Here is a 20,276-nt window from a genome sequence, read left to right as displayed (position 1 = left end):
TCATTCTAGCATACTATATATGGAGGGAACCTGTTTTACGCCGGGAACGACAACGTTTCAATCCACACAATGATTACCACTAATTTTAACAAGACATGCCGAATCATTCCGAAATCAACCAACATAGGATCACGGCCAGGCACGACCAATGATGGTGTTATGTAACAGTATGCAACTCGTTCGGGCTGCCGCCCGGGTCTGCCAGTATCCTCCCGCTAAGTCGGTCTGTCAACGGGAGACTAGCATCTACATCGATCCAAAAGTTGGGACGGGCGCTGACCATCTTCCTGTACATGGTGTGAGTTGCCTGGAAATGATGCAGCGCTCCGATTGAGGCTGACAAACACTAGGCTATGGGACTTCGCGATCTCGAAGACGCCTTCAACCGTTATGTTTTCGATGAAGTGCCCGTACGCATGATATACTTGCCACAGATGAAGCTGCTCGAGCGAGACGCGTTGAAGCGTCTTTATCAACCGCATATCGACCAAATTACAGAAAAAGACCTGCAGGATAACCCTCTCGGGAGAAGTGCAGCGATCGAAGAGAGGGTCAGAAGACAATTGAAATATGGAATCCTTTCGCACCGCTGGCTTTCACTAGAACCAAGCCTTCAAGACATGATGAGCGGCAAAACACTGGAAGGGCCAGGCTGGGAAAAGTTGAGAAAGTTCTGTGAGGTCGCCAACAAAGTTTATGGAGTGGAGCTCGTCTGGTCAGACACGTGCTGCATCGACAAGACCAGCAGCTCGGAGCTAGACGAGTCTCTCCGATGTATGTTTAGGTGGTATCGCAATGCAGACATCTGCATCGCCTACCTTGCCGAAACGACCTCCATAGATGGATTTCATAACGACGAGTGGTTCACTCGAGGATGGACCTTACAAGAACTACTCGCTCCCAGGATAATAAGATTCTTCCGCAGTGATTGGGTACCGCTAACAGACTGCAGAAATGACAAAGCCGATGGTGTTGCCAACCGGCCAATCTTTGACGTCATCACGGCTGTCACCGGTATCTCATCACAAGATCTGCGGGCCTTCGTTCCTGGCCCTTTCCAGGTTGACACAAGAATGATATGGGCAGCAGGCAGGAGAACGACTAGGAGCGAAGACGTAGCTTATTCCCTCATGGGGATTTTCGATGTCTGCATTCCCATCACGTACGGGGAAGGCGCCCAACGAGCATTTTTCAGGCTTATTGAAGCCATCATGCAGGTATCCAACGATCCAGGGGTCCTATACTGGGCTGGAAAACCCGCCCAGATACATGGACTGTCCACTGCATTTCCCTCCGCTCCAGCATGCTATGTTGGACGTCCAGACAACATTAGAAGTCTCGCAGATGAAAAACGCGAGTTCTCTTTGACAAACCGGGGTTTGCGTATCCAACTCCTCGTCATACCAGTCGACCTTGTCACTCCAGCAATCCCCTCAGCGACCTCTATCCAAAATCGTGCAACGTTTCGTTGCAAGGCATTAAAAGTTGATAACTTGACAATTGAAGGCCTTTCTTTTCCTGTCCTCGAGAGGACTGGAACAAATCGGTATGCCTACTCTTTGGGTGTCATCAACTACGCGATGATCCAAGGAGAAAGCAAGGATCCTATCCTTCCAAAATCGTGCATTGCTTACCTGCTAACGCGAGTGGAGGGGACGCGGTCATTTGCAAGAATGGTACTATCTGTTTGTCACGATTGGGAAAAGGTTGAAACCAGGACGTTTATTACATTTAATCTTCCACAAGACTATACTGTTGGGAAACGAAAGTTGTTGACGACAGTATGGATATGATAGGCAAGATCCACATACCAACTTTTACATATTTTCAGCGACAAGGACGTACTGGATAATTGAATGACTCACTGACTGGATCTAGCATTATAGATAGGCAGCGCCTTCTCAGCTGGCGGCCGATCCGACCATACGTCAGCATCAACGATATACAAGCCCCTAATTGAGGGAATTGTTCCATACACGCCCTTCTTCGAAATGCACGCGACTATAATATCTCCAGGGTCCTGACGTCCATCATGTCGTGCACACAAGTCACGTGTTTCACCTGCGCCATGATATTGTGATCCGACGAGATTCTCTTGTACTCCCCACCACGCTGCTGCGCTAGCAAAAGTGCGCTAAAAGGCTGTCCAAGGCTAACAATCAACCCTAACTCTCGTGACCGAGAGTCCAAATCAACGTGTGCATGTTCTGCAGAAGAGTCGCCGAGCGAATCATCCAATAGGGACTCGAGCTCGGACCCGTTCACGTTTTCTGCATCATCCGCAAAGTCAGGCAGCCCGAGGTGGTGTCGACTCCAAAGACGAACGAGCAGGAATGACTGCCGAGTGGGCTTTGTCCGCGAGAACTGAATCAGTTTGTCTTCGGTTGTGATGAGCAGGTCTTGAAGGCCGTCTGCCTTGACATCATAAGTGAAAACTGATTGTCGGGTTTGACCGCGCCTCTGTCTGACTTCTGTGACAATAAATACGATGTAGTCTTGAGTTCCCGAAACGAGGAGCACTGAGGCTGTCAAGGAGGATATCTTCTGTGTTCAAGGGGATTGAGAAAGAGGGCATGATAAATTAATAATGGACTGTATGAAGGCGGCCTCCATTGGTATTCGGTTCTATGTTTTATTTCAGTTACAAACATTATACACCAGGTTGATTGAGATATACAGGGCTGAGTTGTCCTTGTAAAAAAACGTAAGTAAAGAATGAATATTCAATCAATACGCATCCAAAAATATATTCGAGAAATACTTCTTCACGCCCTCTGCACCATGGACAATCGCTCCAACCACTCCATCCGGCCGTATCACAAACACTTTTGTCTGGCCAGCTTCCATGAGGTAAGCCGAATAAGCATGACCCTCCTGATCGACAAGAACGAGGTCGGCGGGAGATGCGGCGGGCGTCACTGGAGCCGATGAAGGCAGAACGACTGCCATTCGCACGACATTTTTGTCCCATCCCTCCAGTTCTCCCAAGATCGGGCTACCATCAGCGAGACTCGGCGCGAACACAAGTATTGTGTGGTACCAGGGCCTGTACAGACCGAAAAGCGTCTTCACGTCAGATTCTCCGCGCCCCACAAGGAGCATATTGGGAGCATCAGGCGCCCTATCTCCGGCCTCCAGATGTCCCTCGTCAAGCACCCCGTAGGCGTTGATAGGCTTCCCCTCGACTGGAGGCACAAATTCATCCAAAACGATATTGCTGAATCGGCAGTTGATGCCGAGCATGAAAAGGATGGGGCTTCGTCCGATCGACACGTCTCCCGACGTGATTACCTTGTTGAAAATTAAGGTGGTCACATCGAGCATCTCAAAGATGACAGGCAAACGCTCGGTGCTGTATGTCTCGAGAAGAGACTTGTGGGCAAGTCCTTTTTCGACGAGCGCAAGTTTCCATCCTAGATTGAACTGGTGAGGGCGCCGTCAGCTGTGTCGTACATATTGGATCTACGTACTCACAGCATCTTGTACACCTGAATTGAGGCCCTGTTCACAGAGAAATGAGTAATTGTTAGCACCGATAGGACTAGCCATACCTGGCCACCCGATGGACTGTGGACACTTATAAAAAAAGTGTCAGCAGCAGTTTGAGAAGAAGGCGTTCAAAAATAGACATACTGAGCAGCATCTATGACAATTTCCATCAGCACAGCTACACACGTCTAAAATAGGACACATACCGCCCGCAACAAATACTCGACCCTCGCTAAACTTATTTACCATTCGGGTATTGGCCCTAACGCAAACCTATGAACGCGCGTCGACATGCACAGAAATACAGAACGCACCGGAAGTAGGTCATCCAAACCAGTTTGTAGAACGTAATCTCTGTTGGTAACAACGACACGATGGCCTCGAAGACAAGCTCCTCGTTCTCAGCGATTTTCGTTAGGTCTAGTTCGCGGCCGAAGATGAAAAACTGCCAGCCGTCCTCGCCAATTTCGTCTGTTGGTCGCAATGAGAGGCTGCGCATCGTCAATATACATCTCTAAGCCTCAAAAGCAGACACTGGACATACCCTCGTCCATTGAAGTTTCCAAAGTTGTGCCAATGCTTCGAGACAGGATCAAGACAACTTTCCAATCGAAAATGTAGAAAAAGAACACACCATTCTATCGAGACCAGCGCCCTTTAAGCGGATATCTCCTGTCACAATGCAGTTATCGTCTCTAGTCTCCCCCAAAAACGTGAGCCCAAGTTGCTTGCGCACGACACCTGCGAAACACCTTATGAATCTCGTTCTTCCGGTGCATTTAACTGCGTCTCACCTTTAGCACCATCAGCGCCGATGATCCATTTGGTATCAAAAGTCTCTGATATGCCGTTCTTTGCTACAACCGCGGTAACGCCCTCATCAGACTGCGTGAACGAGCATAGTTCGGTGCCCATCTCGACAGAGCAAGAGAACTTCTCTAGGTGACCTCTCAAAACCACATCTAGGAGCTGTTGACCTATCATTTTGTAGCAATGCTAAAAAAACAAACCAATCAGCATGAATGTTTGACGAGACCACGGTGCTGCGCACGAATGGCATCGCTGGGGTAGGTTCCACATGAGGGGCTATCGAAGAGTCTTTCAGAATTTCAAACGTCCCAGGCTTGTATGAACGGATGGGAGGGGCTGGTTTCCCCATATCATTAACTTCTGGAACGTTCAGGAAGTTGAAGAGTTCGAGGGAGCGTGGCTAGATCATGCGTTCAATAAGACCACGGGGTGACTCGGATATGACAAGTAGATGTATGATAACTCACCCATATTCCAGGACCGCGCTGTCCGATGCGAGGGTTAGGGTCTTTGTCGATGATACGAACTAGGATACCGTTTTGGCGGAGTGTCAATGCTGCTACCAGACCCACTGGCCCAGCGCCTACCTATGCAGAAATTCAGCTGAGGTCCAAGCATGCATCACAGGCAGGTCACTTACGACTAGCACGGGAGGATGAACAGGATTCATATGTAGCGCTCACACTGGCAGGAGGATTAGTTGGTTAGAATTCCAGAGGATTTGAATCAGCATAGAGGGAAATCGGGTCGTTATAACATAGGGGCGAAGCCGATCAGACGGGCATGTAATGATGGCATCTGTAGTACTAGTGCCGTTCGACTGCGTATTGCGTTGATCGGCAACTTATAAAGGTGACCGGCGACATTCCATCATCTGATGATGATTCGTCAAAGCTCTCACCAGAATCATCATGATGCTTCGTGGACGGCCCGCCTAGATGTACTGCCATCGGTTTCCGTGCCGCTAGACGTTTGTCTATCTGACAAGCAAACTTGGAGCGTGGTATGGTTTTGGTTCTGAGCAACCGAATAACCTTGCACGTGCCTTGACGTGCCTTCTTGAAGTTGCAATGAGTAGGTCAAGAACAAACTCCCATCTGCGGCTCGTAATGTCTTCCATACCTCACCGTCTTGTATGGATGAGCGCTTGCCAGGGGTAGCTTGGCATGAACACCAAGCATCGAGATGTGCCTCGACGCCATCCTGGGACAGAAGTCGAAAAGCGGGTTTTGAGGACGGCAGGGTTTATCTATAGCTATCTTGCCACGTGGCTTCCTTTCACCCAGAACGCAGTGAGAGGTTTCATTTGTTAAAAAAACCAGATAAGGTATACATCGAGTCTGTTGTGTTCCCTTTTCCCTTGTTACGCCCGACATATTCGGCAGACCCTTTGAAATCAAGTGACAAGAAGCCTGCAGTGCAAGCATGCTTTACCTACAGTTCATTCCTCACGGTAGAGGTGTATTATATACCCCCTCATTATGCGTAGTATCACTTGACATACATATATACCGGTCATTGCACTCCAGCAGCAATACACGTCCAGATGACTCACAAATGCAAGGAGAAGGGCCATCATGATCAAAATGTGTATGGCTGGATGCGCCTAATGCACTTCGGTTGAGGCTTCCTCCATTCCTCCGTCGGCGTCGTTGGACCTTCGGGTGGGGGTCCAACTCGATCAGCAAGATGATCTGGTTCTGGTGCATCCGTGGTGTTCCATGGTTCCCGCGGAGGTGGACGTGGATGCCTTGGCCTGGGCGCATTGACAGGCCAAGTAGGGAGATAGCACATTTCCTGGAAGTAGATCATGCTCAGCCCGGTTAGCTCGGAAAGAAGTCCTTTATATCCCACCTCTGGGCCGCAGGTAGGTCGGCATTTGACCCACACACTCCAGTCTAACCAAGACATCAGCTTCTGGATGTCGTGTCTCCAATATTTCATTATTTGAGCTGTATCAGGCTCCGCATTAACGGGGAAAAGAGTGTCGAGCCCGCTCATGACACCATCAGCCCACATTTTCGTAGTGACACGGCAGATCTCTCTCGTTGTCTCCTCGACGGCTTTCAGCAGTAGGCGTTCCGAAGGTGTCATTGAAGAAGCATGATCTATCATCTTCGAAGTGTGTGTTGTGGCGCATAGCCTGAAGATTGGGGACGCCCACTGTGATGCATCTACGCCTGGAGTGCCTGCGCTGGGGACGATGGTGGAATCTAATAGATACGGCGTAAGCATGACACGGAGCTGTGTTTGCGCGAGCTTCACTCGCTGAAAGAGTTCTTGCGAGTCTGATGACGTGAAATTGAGGAGGTGCTGCATCAACTCGAGTCGATCCTCATATCGATCGACGATGACGTGGATAAGGGTCTTCCAGTCAATGCCGCTGCCCACAGGCTCTGGTCGACTGACAACTTCGGTGAGCTTTCTCATGACCTGCGATATGTCGTCTGATGATATTCCGAACACGCGGTGGTCCCACCGTTCAATGCCCGCACGAACCGAGATGAGAGAAGGCACCAGTGCAGTATCATACAGTGAGATAAGACCAGTGAGGTCGAGCACAATGCGAGAATCTCCTGGGTAGCGATTGTGCCATGAACCGGAGTGCATGACTTCAAATTGGCGAGTCCCTACACTCAGGACATAAGTCGTCAGTCGTATTGGAACATGTGAAGAAATAACTGACCGGCATCAGAATCAAACGCAGGCAGGGAAAGAAGGCGAGGAAGGTATGGGTTTCCGTCCTTTGGTAAGACTCGGACATGCAGGAAAGATACTACTTCAACGCCAGCCGTAAAATCACACAACATGACTTCACTAGATGTTCGTCAGTCGGAAGCACAACTCAGAATCGAAAGGCTACGTACAAGTCCATTTCCATCCTAGAAATCTGAGAATCAATTAAATACCATGGCAAGATGAGTCACCACTAACCTCGCGAAACCATCGATTCCAAACTCCTTTCCCCACGTACAGAGATCTTTTATTCGTTGTCTTTCATCAAAGAATCGCTCGGGTTGCACTTCTCCCCAGGCTAAAATATCCTGCGTATCCATCGTACCTTCCGATATCTTAGCCGCACTACTTCCATCAAAGTACAAGACTTTAAGAGGTCGCGTCGCTGCTAGCGTAAGGTGCCAGCCGCCACCTCCATCCCTTCCACGAGCGAAAATAATAGAATGCTCTGGGTCTGTAGCGATCCACTCGGGCCCACTGGGGATTGCATCGCTGTCCCCGCCGTGATACAGCAAAGTACCCATTAGAATCACTCCTGGTACTATGTTATGTCCTACAACAAAGGTGGGCCGTTTTTCCAGCGTCAGCAAGGGGCGAAAACTTACCATTACGATACCGAGTATTTGGCCAGTGTTGCAGGAATGAATGGACAGTGTCGAAGATCAAGTTCCCTGTCGCGTTCTCGGGAGGACCTTCGTCAAACCTCCATTGCTCAGTGTTCGAACTGAGACTATATGAAGGTGCATTCAAGTTGATGATATCTGATGGTTGAACGCAAGTTTCTCCAGCAGTGTCGACAGGAAATTGGACGTGCAGTGCTAGAGCTGCTGACCCTAGGCTCAGAGCTGCCACGAGAGACCGAGAGCGCATGGTGAGAGCTGTCAAATAGACAATATTGGCGTTATCGCAGCTTTATCAAGGCACTGCGTGGCAACATTTGCTGCGGCGGCACCAGTATCTCAGTATGTAGGCGTCTACGAATGAGTTGACTCATCAGGGCTCCGATACCCTCGCCTCTCCTACGGATGAATAGTAAACGGTTGAATAGAACTTGATCAAAGTGTGGAGAAGTACATACTCAATCGGAAAATGGCAGACCGTATCTATTATAATTAGTAATATCTATCGCGGAGTCGGTTACATCCAACTGTCACAATGCTCACATGTCACGAACTTCGAGTCTGCACCGTGTTCTTCCGAGTATGTATATAGAGAGGTACGACTACTACTTTCCTTCGTTCGACTAAGGTCTGTCTATGACTACTAAATACTAAGATGTAGTGCAACAAGGCTACTAAGATTCACCTTACCAACTTGGTGAGCTTGTGGTGGAGAAAACATACGCGGAGGAAGACAGTCGTGCACCGTTCCTCTCTACTAGCAACAACAGGAGAGTATCGGTAAGATTTCTGATTTCCAAGATTGTGGTGCCACCATGATATTTTGAAGTATACACATCACTGTCTTAATTATCTAAGACTTTGCCAAGCAGATCTCACACTGGAGGCAGAACGTTTTACCACACGAGACTTCGAACGACACCGCGTTGGTGCCACATACGTCTGCAGAGACTGGTGCGAGCTATATGATAATGTCGCTGTCAATTGGCGAGACCGCCAACTTGCTGCCATTAGCGAGCTGCCGATGTACTTTGCGAAAGTCCATTGCTTACCTGCTAACGCGAGTGGAGGGGACGCGGTCATTTGCAAGAATGGTACTATCTGTTTGTCACGATTGGGAAAAGGTTGAAACCAGGACATTTATCACATTTAATCTTCCACAAGACTATACTGTTGGGAAGCGAAAGTTGTTGACGACAGTATGGATATGATAGGCAAGATCCACATACCAACTTTTACATATTTTCAGTGACAAGGACGTACTGGATAATTGAATGACTCACTGACTGTCTCTAGCATTATGGATAGGCAGCGCCTTCTCAGCTGGCAGCCGACCCGACCACACGTCAGCATCAACGGTTCACAAACCCCTAATTGGGGGAATTGTTCCATACACCCTCTTCTTCCAAATGCACGCGACTATAATATCTCCAGGGTCCTGACGTCCATCATGTCGTGCACACAAGTCACGTGTTTCACCTGCGCCATGATATTGTGATCCGACGAGATTCTCTTGTACTCCCCACCACGCTGCTGCGCTAGCAAAAGTGCGCTAAAAGGCTGTCCAAGGCTAACAATCAACCCTAACTCTCGTGACCGAGAGTCCAAATCAACGTGTGCATGTTCTGCAGAAGAGCCGCCGAGCGAATCATCCAATAGGGACTCGAGCTCGGACCCGTTCACGTTTTCTGCATCATCTGCAAAGTCAGGCAGCCCGAGGTGGTGTCGATTCCAAGGACGAACGAGCAGGAATGACTGCCGAGTGGGCTTTGTCCGCGAGAACTGAATCAGTTTGTCTTCGGTTGTGATGAGCAGGTCTTGAAGGCCGTCTGCCTTGACATCATAAGTGAAAACTGATTGTCGGGTTTGACCGCGCCTCCGTCTGACTTCTGTGACAATAAATACGATGCAAGGGAGTTGTAGTCTGGAGTTCGCGAAACGAGGAGCACTGAGGCTATCAAGGAGGGTATACAGTTTCGAAGCCGGCTCCACAGCAACAGTATTTCGCAGCACGGAGACAGATATCTGCATTTTGTCTTCGGATAGAGGTGGTGGCGTGCATGGCGGAGCTTTGTAGGAGGTAAGATCAGCTGGGAGACAGCTATTAAATTTGGATGATTTTCCGACCCAGTCAAGGGCAGTAATGTCGCCCGAATGAGCTATAATCTCCTGTAAGAGACGCCCGAGTGCGTTTTGTTTCTTCTCTCCGTAGATCACAGGAAGATAAACGCCGAAGATGCCAAACAGTGAGTAAGCGATGTCCTCCTGCAACGTAGTGACTCGGTGCGACGCCCATTGAAGTTTTTCTCGGGCGTTTCTCATCCCCGGACGGAAGGCGACGAGCGCCTGTGCATTTATACCTGTGGAAACTTCCAACTCCTGCATGATAGTGATAGACTCCTTGTGATTGGGTGAGCGGTCGTCAAGATATAGGGTCCAATCTGCCTGGTAGAAGAGAACAATGTTAGGAGCGAGGAACTCCTGAACCGTCCATCCTCGCGTGGTCCAAGAGCTTCTTGCCAGTGCGCCATACTTCGACGAAGCCGGAACATCCGATAGGTATACGATGGTGAGTGCTGAGTGGCGATACCAAATGAACATGGAATTGACAGATTCTTGGAGCTCAACATTGTTGTTCTGGTCAATGCAGCATGTATCGATCCACGCCCAGCGATACCCTGCATCACGAGCAACCCCGCAGAACTTCTGTAACTTCACCATAGTGCCGACTGGATCTAACGTGTACAGGTCCTTGTCCTGGATATCAGGCAGCCGCGGCTCCTTTCTTTTCCACCTATGCGATAACATGACCCAACTGAAGTACTTCGCGACTGCTTCTGTGATGGGCTCCGTTTCGAGGGGCGTCATTGATGATAACAAGATCTCCTTGTATTCTGTGCTTGTCATAAATTTGTCGAGCTGTGCCTGTCGGTCACATAAATGCCCAGTGAAGGTATCAACTAGCCGAAGTGGGGCGTTTTCCAGTTGAGCGTGAATGGCTCTTCGAATAGCGTCATCTGCGTCGGATGGACTGACATACTGCAGGCGCAGCTCTGTAGGTAGAAGGTGATCTTCAAGTCGGCGCAGGAGTTATCCGGGCTTACGTCGTATATGTGGGTCAGGTGCATCATCCAACTTGGAGAGCATGATTTTGAAAGCTTCGATTGCCTCGTCATAGCGTTGTAAGCGATGAAGCGCTGCATGCTTCAACTCGTACCCACGGTAAGACAAAGGGTTGAGTTCAATGACCTATGCATCGGCAGTATCAGCACAATTGCGAGAGCGATGATGGATATCCGTCCACACCATTTCCGCGTCGGAAAGTGCATCCGGATAGAGGTTTCGCCCCAACTTCGCTTTACTGCGGTTTGCAAAAAAGGAGTTGTACGAGGAATCCAACGCGAATGCTGCGGACAGTGTATTCTCAATAGACCAGAGTTGAACCTTTCCTTCGTCATCTCCACTAACGAGAACATCTCCATTGGGAGAGATTGCGGCAAACCAAACACGGGCTGTGTGCTCGAATGCCTTTCCTATTTGCTGGTGTGACTTTGTGCTCCACAACCGCACAGTCTTGTCGCACGAAGATGTAGCAATGAAGGTGCCATCAGAAGAGATGGCGAGCGATTCGATGGAGTCAGTATGACCGATGCAAGGTTTACCGATCTGGTCTCCATTCAATGAGTTGCAAAACTTGACTGTGTGGTCGCTTGATGCGGAGACAAGTTGTTGGCCGTCAGGTGACCAAACAACACTTGTAATCAAATCTTGATGAGCGTTGATATCGAGAAGAAGTTCGGCGTTATCGGTCCGCCAAACCTGGATGGTACCGCCCAACGACCCGCCGGAGGCTAACTTGAGCCCATCTGGACTGAATGCTACACTCAAGGCCCAGCTACTGTGACCGTGGAGAGTTGTGAGGACAGCACCAGTCTCCGCATCCCATAAAACAATCATCGAGTCCAACGACCCACTAGCGAGTCTCCTGCCATCGGGGGAAAAGCACACCGAATTCACCCAGCCCGTATGCTTCACCAGCGGATCGAATACCATCTGCCTTGTCTCAACGTCCCAGATGATGATGGTTTTATCCTTTCCACCGCTCGCAATTCGCTTATTGTCTGATGATACGGTGACTGATTGTACCTTGTCCTTGTGTCCCTCGAATGGCTCTCCTACCAATTCTCTGCTCTGCACGTCCCAAATTCGCAGGTTCCTTGAGCCAGTGACGACCCGTCGGCCATCTTTGAAGAACGCCACTGCCGACACTGCGCTCGTGTGCCATCGTATCGTCCGCGATGATGGTGGTTGTGTTGGCTGCACCGGCGTCGCCGGCCCTCTCACACCAAGACACGCTTGCTTTGCGACATTAAGCACTCCTGGCATGTCGCGTTGACCTAGAAAGAGCGAGATTAGTTTGTCAATTGCATTTGAAGGTTGACGATGAGCGTGCTTTGGGGATGACTACGTTGCGGATCTTGTTTGGGGTGAGTAGTGCTGGATAATCCAACGCATGTAGACGCAGGCTTGGTTTTTTCTGATCCAATTTATGTCCACGGTTAAGGCTCGAGTGTTGGCTCCGTATGCCACGGTGTGCCAATGCACGGTCAGCCGGTCCGGATGCTAATTTTAGCCCATCTAGGCTGGGGACTTCGACCAATATTTCCGAATGAAAGTACAGCGAATTCGAGAATAGAGACATGCTCGAGGGCCGTCTTCGAACTTGGAGTCTGTGTATGATGGTGTACCCGACCGCTACTTCTGACTGTCGGTTTTCTTAGTCAACCATGAACTTCATCCTACATCTACCAGATCAAAGCCTACCTGTAGTAAACATTACTTTCAAAGTAGAATGCAGGCCAACACCAAGTGTCACCAACTAAGAGTCCCCGCGCAACCCAGACTCCCATATCTCTCTAACGCCCTCCCTAAACCATACAACATTCCACTCCACCAAACCCCTGCGCACCTCATACACTGTCGTCGGAAGGAGTGCCAGCAGTGCGAGGTGCGGCGTGACAAGGTGGTATGTGAGCGTCGTCCCTGGGCGTGAGGGTGATAGCGACGTAGCTGCAGAGGGGAAGAAGTGAGGTTTTGAGGGTGGAGCGGGGGATGTCGATAAGGTGGTGAGTGGTGGTGTTCCAGCGGGAGTGGTACTGGAGGTGGGGGTCGATGTAGTGGCTGTGGGTGGGGGCGTTGGCGCCGGTGTTAAGGAATGTCGACTCATCTGTGGATTGTTAGAGTTGGACCTAGTGGGATGGATTAGGGTGGTAGGGTGTTGTGTTTTGCGTACGTACCTGTACAGGGGTCCAAAAGAGTTGAGCATGGATAAGTAGTCGCAGCAAAGGTTGTGCGTGGCTTGGTCTACTGGTGACGAGTCTGTTGCAACGTGGATTTTACTGGACGTGTCGAATAGGAAAGCCTTTGGGGATGCTGTATTCTGTGAGCGATTAGAATGACCCGTGGAGACAAGTGGCATTGAAGGCACATACAGAGCAAAATACGTTTAATAGTTCTTCGAGATACGGTAGGGAGTAGATCAATTTATGAAGCACGCGAGAGAACGCCTCTCGGAGAGAATGGTCATATATGGAGGTGAGATGAAAATTGAGAGGGAATTGCTCAAATTCAGGGGATTCATCTACGAGGCGGTCCATGACGCGTTCGTGTATCTGGCGGAAGTTTTCTGCGTGCTGTTTCAGTTACGCGAGCAAAGAATGGATGCGGGATTGGCGTACCGATCTTGTCATCCTCTTGAAGCCTCTCCGCTTTGTGCACGAATACCTCAAAATTTATGTCTGGGTTGACCTGACATGCTGCGACGATGAATTCTACGAGCTTTGAGACGGGATGTTGGTACAGATCCTGTGCATCTAGATGAGGATGGCGGTCAGCGGCTAAATGCAGTGCACATACTCGAATGTCTATGACGAAGACTATAGTAGAAAAATCAAGGAGAGATGCGCCGAGTGTTTCGACGGTGACGTTTCCTGGACAGTCCCATATCTCCAATGGGATGACGGTACTAAGAGACGGTGGTCAGTGTGCTGGGCGCAAGCAGAAGTCAGGGATGGGTGCATACTCAATGAAATGCTTTGCGACGCGCATGGTGGGCTCGAGGTAAAAGGTTTGTTTGACAGGGAGATCCTCAAAGAGGACTTGAAGTATTGAGGTCTTTCCGCTCCTGTGATAGGTGAAGACCAGCAAAGGGAGAAAACGTAGAAACTCACCTTCTCATGCCCAGAAAGAGTACTTTTGTCCTACGTATGGTTCCATTGGAGTTTGCGCTCGAGGAAGAGCTCATTGCTAATGCTGAGGCTGCTGGTGCAAACGTAAGTTTACTAAATTAAAGTGCTGTCACCGTGACTGGCAGAAGGGGTGTGTGCATATATTTGTCAAGAGCCTTTGAATTCAACAAACACAAACACATCGCGCTGTGGGACAATTGAGTCACAGCCCGCGATACTGCACTTTGGCTACTTTGATCATCTGATGATATCATCGACAGCCGCCAGACCATCTGTCCAGGCATGCTGATCGCCTCGCATGCATCGACCAATCTCACCGCCGTACCATCAATATACCACGCGTATCCTGTGTTTCTCAGTTACGATGGTCACAGTCTAACTTTTACAGAATTCAAGTCCATGTCCGCCATCAGCCGTGGATCTTAAACCCTGAACGTAGTGCCCCCTACTAAGATACAGCAATCCTTCCCGCTTCCGTTGTTGGATGTTTTCGTATGCTGGTACTCCTGTGAACTAAATCCATGTTTGTGTACAGGAACCCTGCTATTCATCTGCGGGATACCTTCAGCGGCTTTTAAACCAACGCCGGTCCCTGATGACTTTTCCGTACAGCGCGTGTAGCTCACAATATAAGAGTAATTGCCAAGTTGTGCTGACTCAATATCCTAGGTGCGTTATGTTGGAATAATCCATGGTGTGTATGTTTGGAAGGCTAAGCAAACGACGTCGTGCTAATCGGTTATTCCACAATCAGTATCAACATACCGAGTTTGTCTCCTCGCATTTCCCGTGTTGTCTTCTGACCGGCAGCATACAGTGAATCGGTAAGGTTGAAAAGGCAGTCTTTCGCGGGTTTATTGTCGCACAGTCCTGCAGGACTTTTGGAAATATTGCAAGCGATGAATTGGAAATTACATGATTTTGTGAGGTCTAGATGAACTGACACACGCGTACGGAGGAGTCTACCGATGCATAACTGGACAGCAGCTGAGCGCTGCATGATCAATGCCGCATCATGAAATGAGGAGCAAATTCGGAATAGCGGCATTAGATATCGACTCCGGCGCGACTCCGACTGAATCCAACCATAAACGTTCTTAAGCACCTTCCTCATTCAGTTAAATCCAAAAATAAGCCTACTACACCTTGTCGTAGGTCCTTATCACTGAGGGAGAGGTCAATCCTTCAGTGAACGTTGACCATCGAAGTGATCTGTGTGTTGTGATATTTTTAATCAAAACAACGATTCGCTAAAAAGCATTTCCCAAGATGACGCCATCCAGCAGGTGAGGTGTCGTTGAATACTCTTGTCGTTGATGCTAATGGTGCGCAGTCCCCCCCCACCTTACTATCCTAGGTGTGTGCCTTGGTGGTTGATGCTTGATGGATGATGACAAGTCTTGCAGCTCGTCAGAGATAGACCCTCTGATAGGGCTCAGCAAGCCTTCTCGTCGCCGTCAACATCTATTAGCGTTCATCGGTCCCTTGGCTACATTTGCCATTTTTGCAATATTTTTCTCCCTTGGCCCTTCAAACGACCCGTTAGATCCAGATGTTCGAGATCGCATTCGCAAGGAATGGGACATTGAGCTTCGTCAGCACCAGGAAGAAGTTCTCAAGCGCATTGACACTCAGAAGCGCTGGCGTCTTGAAGACCATGACAGAATTATTCTCCGCGAACAATGGGGAACGGAAGTGGAAGAACATAACCATCAAATAGAGGTGAGGAAAAAGCGTGAGGAAGAAGAAAGAAATCGTATTCGCGAACGATGGGGAAGAGAAGTAGAAGGGCACGATAGGGAAGTGGAGGAGAGACGGAGGCGCGAAGAAGAAGAGCGCCTGAGGTTGAATATGTTTTGGACCGACTTGAAGTCCCACACGTGCACGTCATACGGCACTCGAGAGTACACTGCCCGACTGGTGAATGTGCCATCAAATTACAACCGCCGCGTGGAGGCTTGCATGGCCACGAAGGTACAGATCCACGGGACTGAGTACACTCCCAAGTGGTGCGAGGATCATGTGGGTTATCCTGCATTTCTTGGTAGTATGAGCCGCTGATTTTCTCGTTCAGGGTCCAAACAATGTAATAGGTCATTGGGAAGTCGACCAGCATGAGCCGGATTGCGCATCCTACTGGAGTTGGTACAAAGATTATGTTTGTCGATCCATCAACTTCTCGTCTGCATATTTGCAACTTATTAAATATCACAGGGCTGCATCTCTCCTGGATCCGGTCAGCGAGTGAGTTTCTCAGGCACGATACAGTGAGCGAAGTTGACGATATACAGCGTATTGAACACTACCTCGAGAACCTCCCGTCCGGAGGTGATTGGAAGGAGTTCTGTGCTACCACTCCTGTAAGCTTCCGTGGGATGCATTTTATGGGGGCAGAATTCTGCTTCCAAAAGGTTCGCTGCTCAGCTACATCAACTGTGACACGATTTGTTGATTCCTTCCAGAACTATGGCACATACGGCAACTGGGTCTTTGATGACGAGAGCTGCAACTAGCCTAGTGACGATGATGATTCTGTGTTGGCTGAGGGAGATATTGTCTTGGGCGCTTGGCATGTTGATTCGCTATCTTTGTTGTAAATCCGTTGTATATAACACGCTGTATTTTTTATGCATTTGGTTGGTTTGGTCGACCTCACCGTCTCAGGCCCACTACGAAGCATAGGATCTGGTGGAGTCAGGGAGGGATACGAATAGTTCGTATGGTGACAACATGGTACTACAAACTTGAGCAACGTGACAGCAAGTGATCATTTGGAGTATGTAACAAGACAGGTGTCGCATGTCGCATGAAGCTGACGGCTTCAGACCGGCTACTAAAATGCTGGAGCGTGAATGAGATGTTCCTACATGCGCTGGTCAGTTGTGAGTCTAGAATCTTCTTGGAAACACACGAACCGTTGCAAGTTTCTGGCCTTCGGATAGAATAGTGAGGCAAGAAGGCAGACCCTTCAAACACCACTGTCTTTCGAGCCAGAACAGGAGATGATGATTCCAGAATGACTTGAATACATGGAACAGCCTCTCGTCCCATGGATTCGGAGCTCGCGAGAGATGGACAGCCCAGTTTTGATTTGCATATTTCAGGGCATCGGAAGCTGTTCGACTTTGTGCGTGTGCTTTGTATGCGAAACTCGAAAAGGCCTCCATAGCACGGATGACCTCCGTATGTGGAGAACGACCTTGTGGCAATGCAGAGGTAGAGCGATCCTGGTGCCTTAATGCCAGGAATGCCGGAAACATCAAGAAATCCGGCAGAGTCTTGAACTGTTGGATTGCCTGAAAGGCTGGCGGTAAAGGCAATCCTGGGGAGATTGTGTACTCTCTAATTGCTTCCAATGTATTTAGGAATTCTTCCATCGTCACCCAGACAGTCGTCAAACGCCATGCTTGACCATGCGGCGTCTGCAGCCAGTCCCGCCCGTCCTTGGTCTGTAGCCAGTCTCTCCCGCTGGTCTGCAACCAGGCTCGCCCGCCCTCAGTCTGCAGCCATTCTTGCCCGTCCGCAGACCTTGACCAGTCTCGTCCACCTGGGGAGTGCAGCCAGCCGCTCCCCCCCCGGAATTGCAGCCAGCCGCTCCCCCCCCCCCGGAATTGCAGCCACTCTCGCCCCCCAAGGGTCTGCAACCAGTGTCGTCCACCCGGGGTTTCCAGCCAGTCCAGCCTGTCCGAAGTCTGCAGCCGGCCAGCCCCGCCTATGCTCTGCGGCGGGGGTAAATCGAATCTCTGCGGCCAGTCATAATGGGTCTGCACCCGGGCCCAGACAGGCCATACTGTCCTATTCATGCATGAAATAACTACAATTGTAGTACTGTAGTCATGCATGTTTTTACTGTAGCGAGTCCTCAGTAGGGTCACAGATAGAACATGCATGCTACCATGCATGACGTGAAGTGCAAATGTCAAGCACTGCCGCTTCCTGTTGTCATGCATGATCAGATACCATGCATGCCCAACGCTGAGCGCTCGCTGGGGACGCCATGTATGACAATTGTGCGTGCCATGTTTGTCACGGTACTTACCTACGCGGCGGCGGCGCTGTTAGAGCGGTATCCCGCCTTTACATCCCGCCGTCAACCACCGACCCCAAATTTATTTTCATGCACACCATCTCACTATCTCTTTCAGTGTTTACCCTGCCATGTAAGTCTCCGTATACTGCTCTCAATAAATCATTACTGATTTACTCATTAGTCTGGTCCATCTCAATGCTCATTGCTCGGTGCTCAGGCGACCAGGCCTCAGGCCTTCCCACCCCTTCGCTTACCACCCCACGCCTTCCCGCAATTCCTTTAAACCATGCCTCGCCGTGTCAACCTCAATGACCCATTGCACCTGTCAAGCACTGTACAATCATTGACCAGGGTCCAATCATCTCCCCTGCCATTGGTCGCTGCCTTTTGCAGTATGGCCACACTTTCTGCCCTGTATGACCTCCCTCCCTTGCCGCATGCACCAGTCATTTTGTCACTGGCCAATAGTGCATCCTCATTGGCATTTGTTTGATTGTACGAGCCTTTTGAGGTGCATCCGCTGCACCTGCCATTGAGTGCTTCGATGGTATGTACTTTAAGCTTTGTGCGTGGCGATTTTCTCTTCATTCCTTACATGCACGCTCTCGTTGCCGTAGTGGTACATTGTTTTGTCGGCCAAGTTTTCTTGGGTTTGAAATATAATGCATCCCTTTGCCATGCTGAATATCAGACTCGGATAAAGGTCAAAAATACATTACGTGCTATACTGTCATGACTGGATTATGAATATATGGATTGTACTCGAAGATTCGTGTGACCAGGGGAATGAGCGCAATCTCTATATAAATCTCCCAAGAATGTGCGCTGAGGAAAGAAACATACATAACACATTATTACTATAGTGTATCACACTTGTTCTACATGAGACTACATATAGCTCATCGTCACCTTCGCTGATCTCGATATTTTGTACAGTGAAATATTGTTGAGATATGTTCTTGAGCTTTGCACTATATACCACTCATGCCTTGGAACTCAAATAAGTCAGTAGACGTTACAACACCATTTACGGTAATTTACCACAGCATCTCTTCAACCATTCAACGTCTCTTGAACATTCCTACATGGCAAAAGCACCCCGTACTCTGACCGCCCTGTTCTTCCTATGGGTGGCGAACCTGTTGACTGGAAGGACTCTTTAATTTTCCTCCCTTATGGTGACTGTTTTCACTGGCACCGCAAGAACTTCCATGATCATCACATCATTGGCAGCCGCACCACAGTGGATGCATACAGCGAGATCGAGGAGGTCGCGACTCGTCAATTCTTGAAGTGCGTGCTTGCAAAACCCGATGAACCGCAGGAGCACATCCGACAGTATGCAATATTTATCCTCTCATTGATATGGTGTTGAATTCTTGATTTTTTTAGTGTTGTTCATCAGCAAACGTGCAGGTGCCTGGGCGCACCTGGTGAGTACCTGGACGTCCTGGCGGCGACCTGGATGGTCTGGCGGCCTGGAGGGTGATTACTTCTCACGTATGCCAAACTTGACTGAAGCAAAACTTTGATTGAGATCTACTAGCTACTCCCTACCATGAATTCCTTGTACATTAGATACAACATGTATACTTAGAACACAATTTCATGTGCATGATGATCTGCATACTTATTTACATAGTAAGAATTGAACACGTCAAGAGAATGAGCAAAATGAAAACCATCGGGGAGGGGACCGCTGCCAAAGACGGGGATGAGATGAGCACTTCGAAGAATGGTATCGACATGCTCCACAGACTGAACACGAGCTCCGTGTGCACCAGTAATCTCGGGCTTCACCTTCCACATGCCCGTCACTGAATCTGGGCCTCTCCCCATCCATGAAAACCTGTCGATCAACACACAAGGGTATGTCACACCCTCAAAATGAAAAGAAAAGAAAAGCTTAACACGGCCAATGATCATGCCCCTCATACCAGTTTTTTCCTGGTCCTCGACGATGAAGACACAGTCGTGTCGTGGATCCTTACGGCGCCACGACGGAGTGCATCGAATTGACTCGCGACGCATGCCGTGAGTCCCAGATATGTCGCTTGGAGCCGAGAAAGTGGCTATTGCGGAGTGGAACACAGCAATTGGAGTGTCAATGATGGGTAGTTTCATCCGCAGGGATCAGGTGCACATCATGTTCATAGTTGGGATGTAACTGGTTGAAAAGGAAGTGACGAGCAAGGAGGGGGAGTTTCGGCTGCCGAATATGTGCTGCCAGGGTTTCAAGTGATCGTGGGTAGCCACGTTCTGGGCGACTGCATCAGTACTAGTATAGTAGATCACAACTTGAAAAAATACATACGAGGTGTTCGAGCTAGTATCACGGAGCCT

The 20,276-nt window shown here is 49.4% G+C and overlaps 7 protein-coding genes across 7 annotated transcripts; 3 read left to right on the top strand and 4 right to left on the bottom strand.

The window, feature by feature from the left end:
• Window positions 1–30: 30 nt before the first annotated feature.
• DEU56DRAFT_840546 (uncharacterized protein) lies at window positions 31–2,182 on the top strand. Its single transcript, XM_041354953.1, has one exon. It carries the CDS (start codon window positions 354–356, stop codon window positions 1,791–1,793), a length of 1,440 nt encoding a protein of 479 aa, XP_041201703.1. The 5' UTR covers window positions 31–353; the 3' UTR covers window positions 1,794–2,182.
• Window positions 2,183–2,727: 545 nt separating this feature from the next.
• DEU56DRAFT_984982 (FAD binding domain-containing protein) lies at window positions 2,728–5,271 on the bottom strand (the record flags this gene model as incomplete). Its single annotated transcript, XM_041360025.1, has 13 exons — window positions 5,201–5,271; window positions 4,940–5,119; window positions 4,767–4,886; window positions 4,541–4,699; window positions 4,284–4,485; window positions 4,124–4,230; window positions 4,034–4,068; window positions 3,804–3,980; window positions 3,696–3,751; window positions 3,634–3,643; window positions 3,552–3,576; window positions 3,475–3,501; window positions 2,728–3,423 (listed from the first exon to the last, which is right to left on the bottom strand). The coding sequence occupies exons 2-13, from the start codon at window positions 4,967–4,969 to the stop codon at window positions 2,728–2,730; spliced, it is 1,644 nt and encodes a 547-aa protein (XP_041201702.1). The 5' UTR covers window positions 4,970–5,119; window positions 5,201–5,271.
• A 609-nt stretch (window positions 5,272–5,880) lies between these two features.
• Window positions 5,881–7,905, bottom strand: DEU56DRAFT_748451 (uncharacterized protein; the record flags this gene model as incomplete). Its single annotated transcript, XM_041349361.1, has 6 exons — window positions 5,881–6,096; window positions 6,154–6,934; window positions 7,003–7,116; window positions 7,167–7,181; window positions 7,234–7,588; window positions 7,641–7,905. 6 exons carry the CDS (start codon window positions 7,903–7,905, stop codon window positions 5,881–5,883), a joined length of 1,746 nt encoding a protein of 581 aa, XP_041201701.1.
• A 4,496-nt stretch (window positions 7,906–12,401) lies between these two features.
• DEU56DRAFT_840511 (Gtr1/RagA G protein conserved region-domain-containing protein) lies at window positions 12,402–14,018 on the bottom strand. Its single transcript, XM_041354952.1, has 7 exons — window positions 13,886–14,018; window positions 13,738–13,839; window positions 13,572–13,680; window positions 13,394–13,520; window positions 13,148–13,341; window positions 12,953–13,095; window positions 12,402–12,904 (listed from the first exon to the last, which is right to left on the bottom strand). The coding sequence occupies exons 1-7, from the start codon at window positions 13,957–13,959 to the stop codon at window positions 12,535–12,537; spliced, it is 1,119 nt and encodes a 372-aa protein (XP_041201700.1). The 5' UTR covers window positions 13,960–14,018; the 3' UTR covers window positions 12,402–12,534.
• A 1,013-nt stretch (window positions 14,019–15,031) lies between these two features.
• DEU56DRAFT_905211 (uncharacterized protein) lies at window positions 15,032–16,557 on the top strand. Its single transcript, XM_041356706.1, has 6 exons — window positions 15,032–15,260; window positions 15,310–15,925; window positions 15,978–16,061; window positions 16,118–16,147; window positions 16,195–16,314; window positions 16,366–16,557. Exons 1-6 carry the CDS (start codon window positions 15,220–15,222, stop codon window positions 16,414–16,416), a joined length of 942 nt encoding a protein of 313 aa, XP_041201699.1. The 5' UTR covers window positions 15,032–15,219; the 3' UTR covers window positions 16,417–16,557.
• Window positions 16,558–19,059: 2,502 nt separating this feature from the next.
• On the top strand, window positions 19,060–19,465 carry DEU56DRAFT_919303 (uncharacterized protein; the record flags this gene model as incomplete). The annotated part of the gene is made up of 2 exons (XM_041358251.1): window positions 19,060–19,271; window positions 19,339–19,465. 2 exons carry the CDS (start codon window positions 19,060–19,062, stop codon window positions 19,463–19,465), a joined length of 339 nt encoding a protein of 112 aa, XP_041201698.1.
• Window positions 19,466–19,526: 61 nt separating this feature from the next.
• On the bottom strand, window positions 19,527–19,964 carry DEU56DRAFT_748475 (uncharacterized protein; the record flags this gene model as incomplete). Its single annotated transcript, XM_041349362.1, has 1 exon — window positions 19,527–19,964. One exon carries the CDS (start codon window positions 19,962–19,964, stop codon window positions 19,527–19,529), a length of 438 nt encoding a protein of 145 aa, XP_041201697.1.
• Window positions 19,965–20,276: the final 312 nt, after the last annotated feature.

Source organism: Suillus clintonianus, assembly GCF_016758775.1.
Source record: "Suillus clintonianus strain FC179 chromosome Unknown DEU56scaffold_162, whole genome shotgun sequence".
Lineage (NCBI taxonomy): Eukaryota > Fungi > Basidiomycota > Agaricomycetes > Boletales > Suillaceae > Suillus > Suillus clintonianus.
Note: the sequence above shows the minus strand (reverse complement) of the source record. Positions and strands in the feature narration are given on the sequence as shown.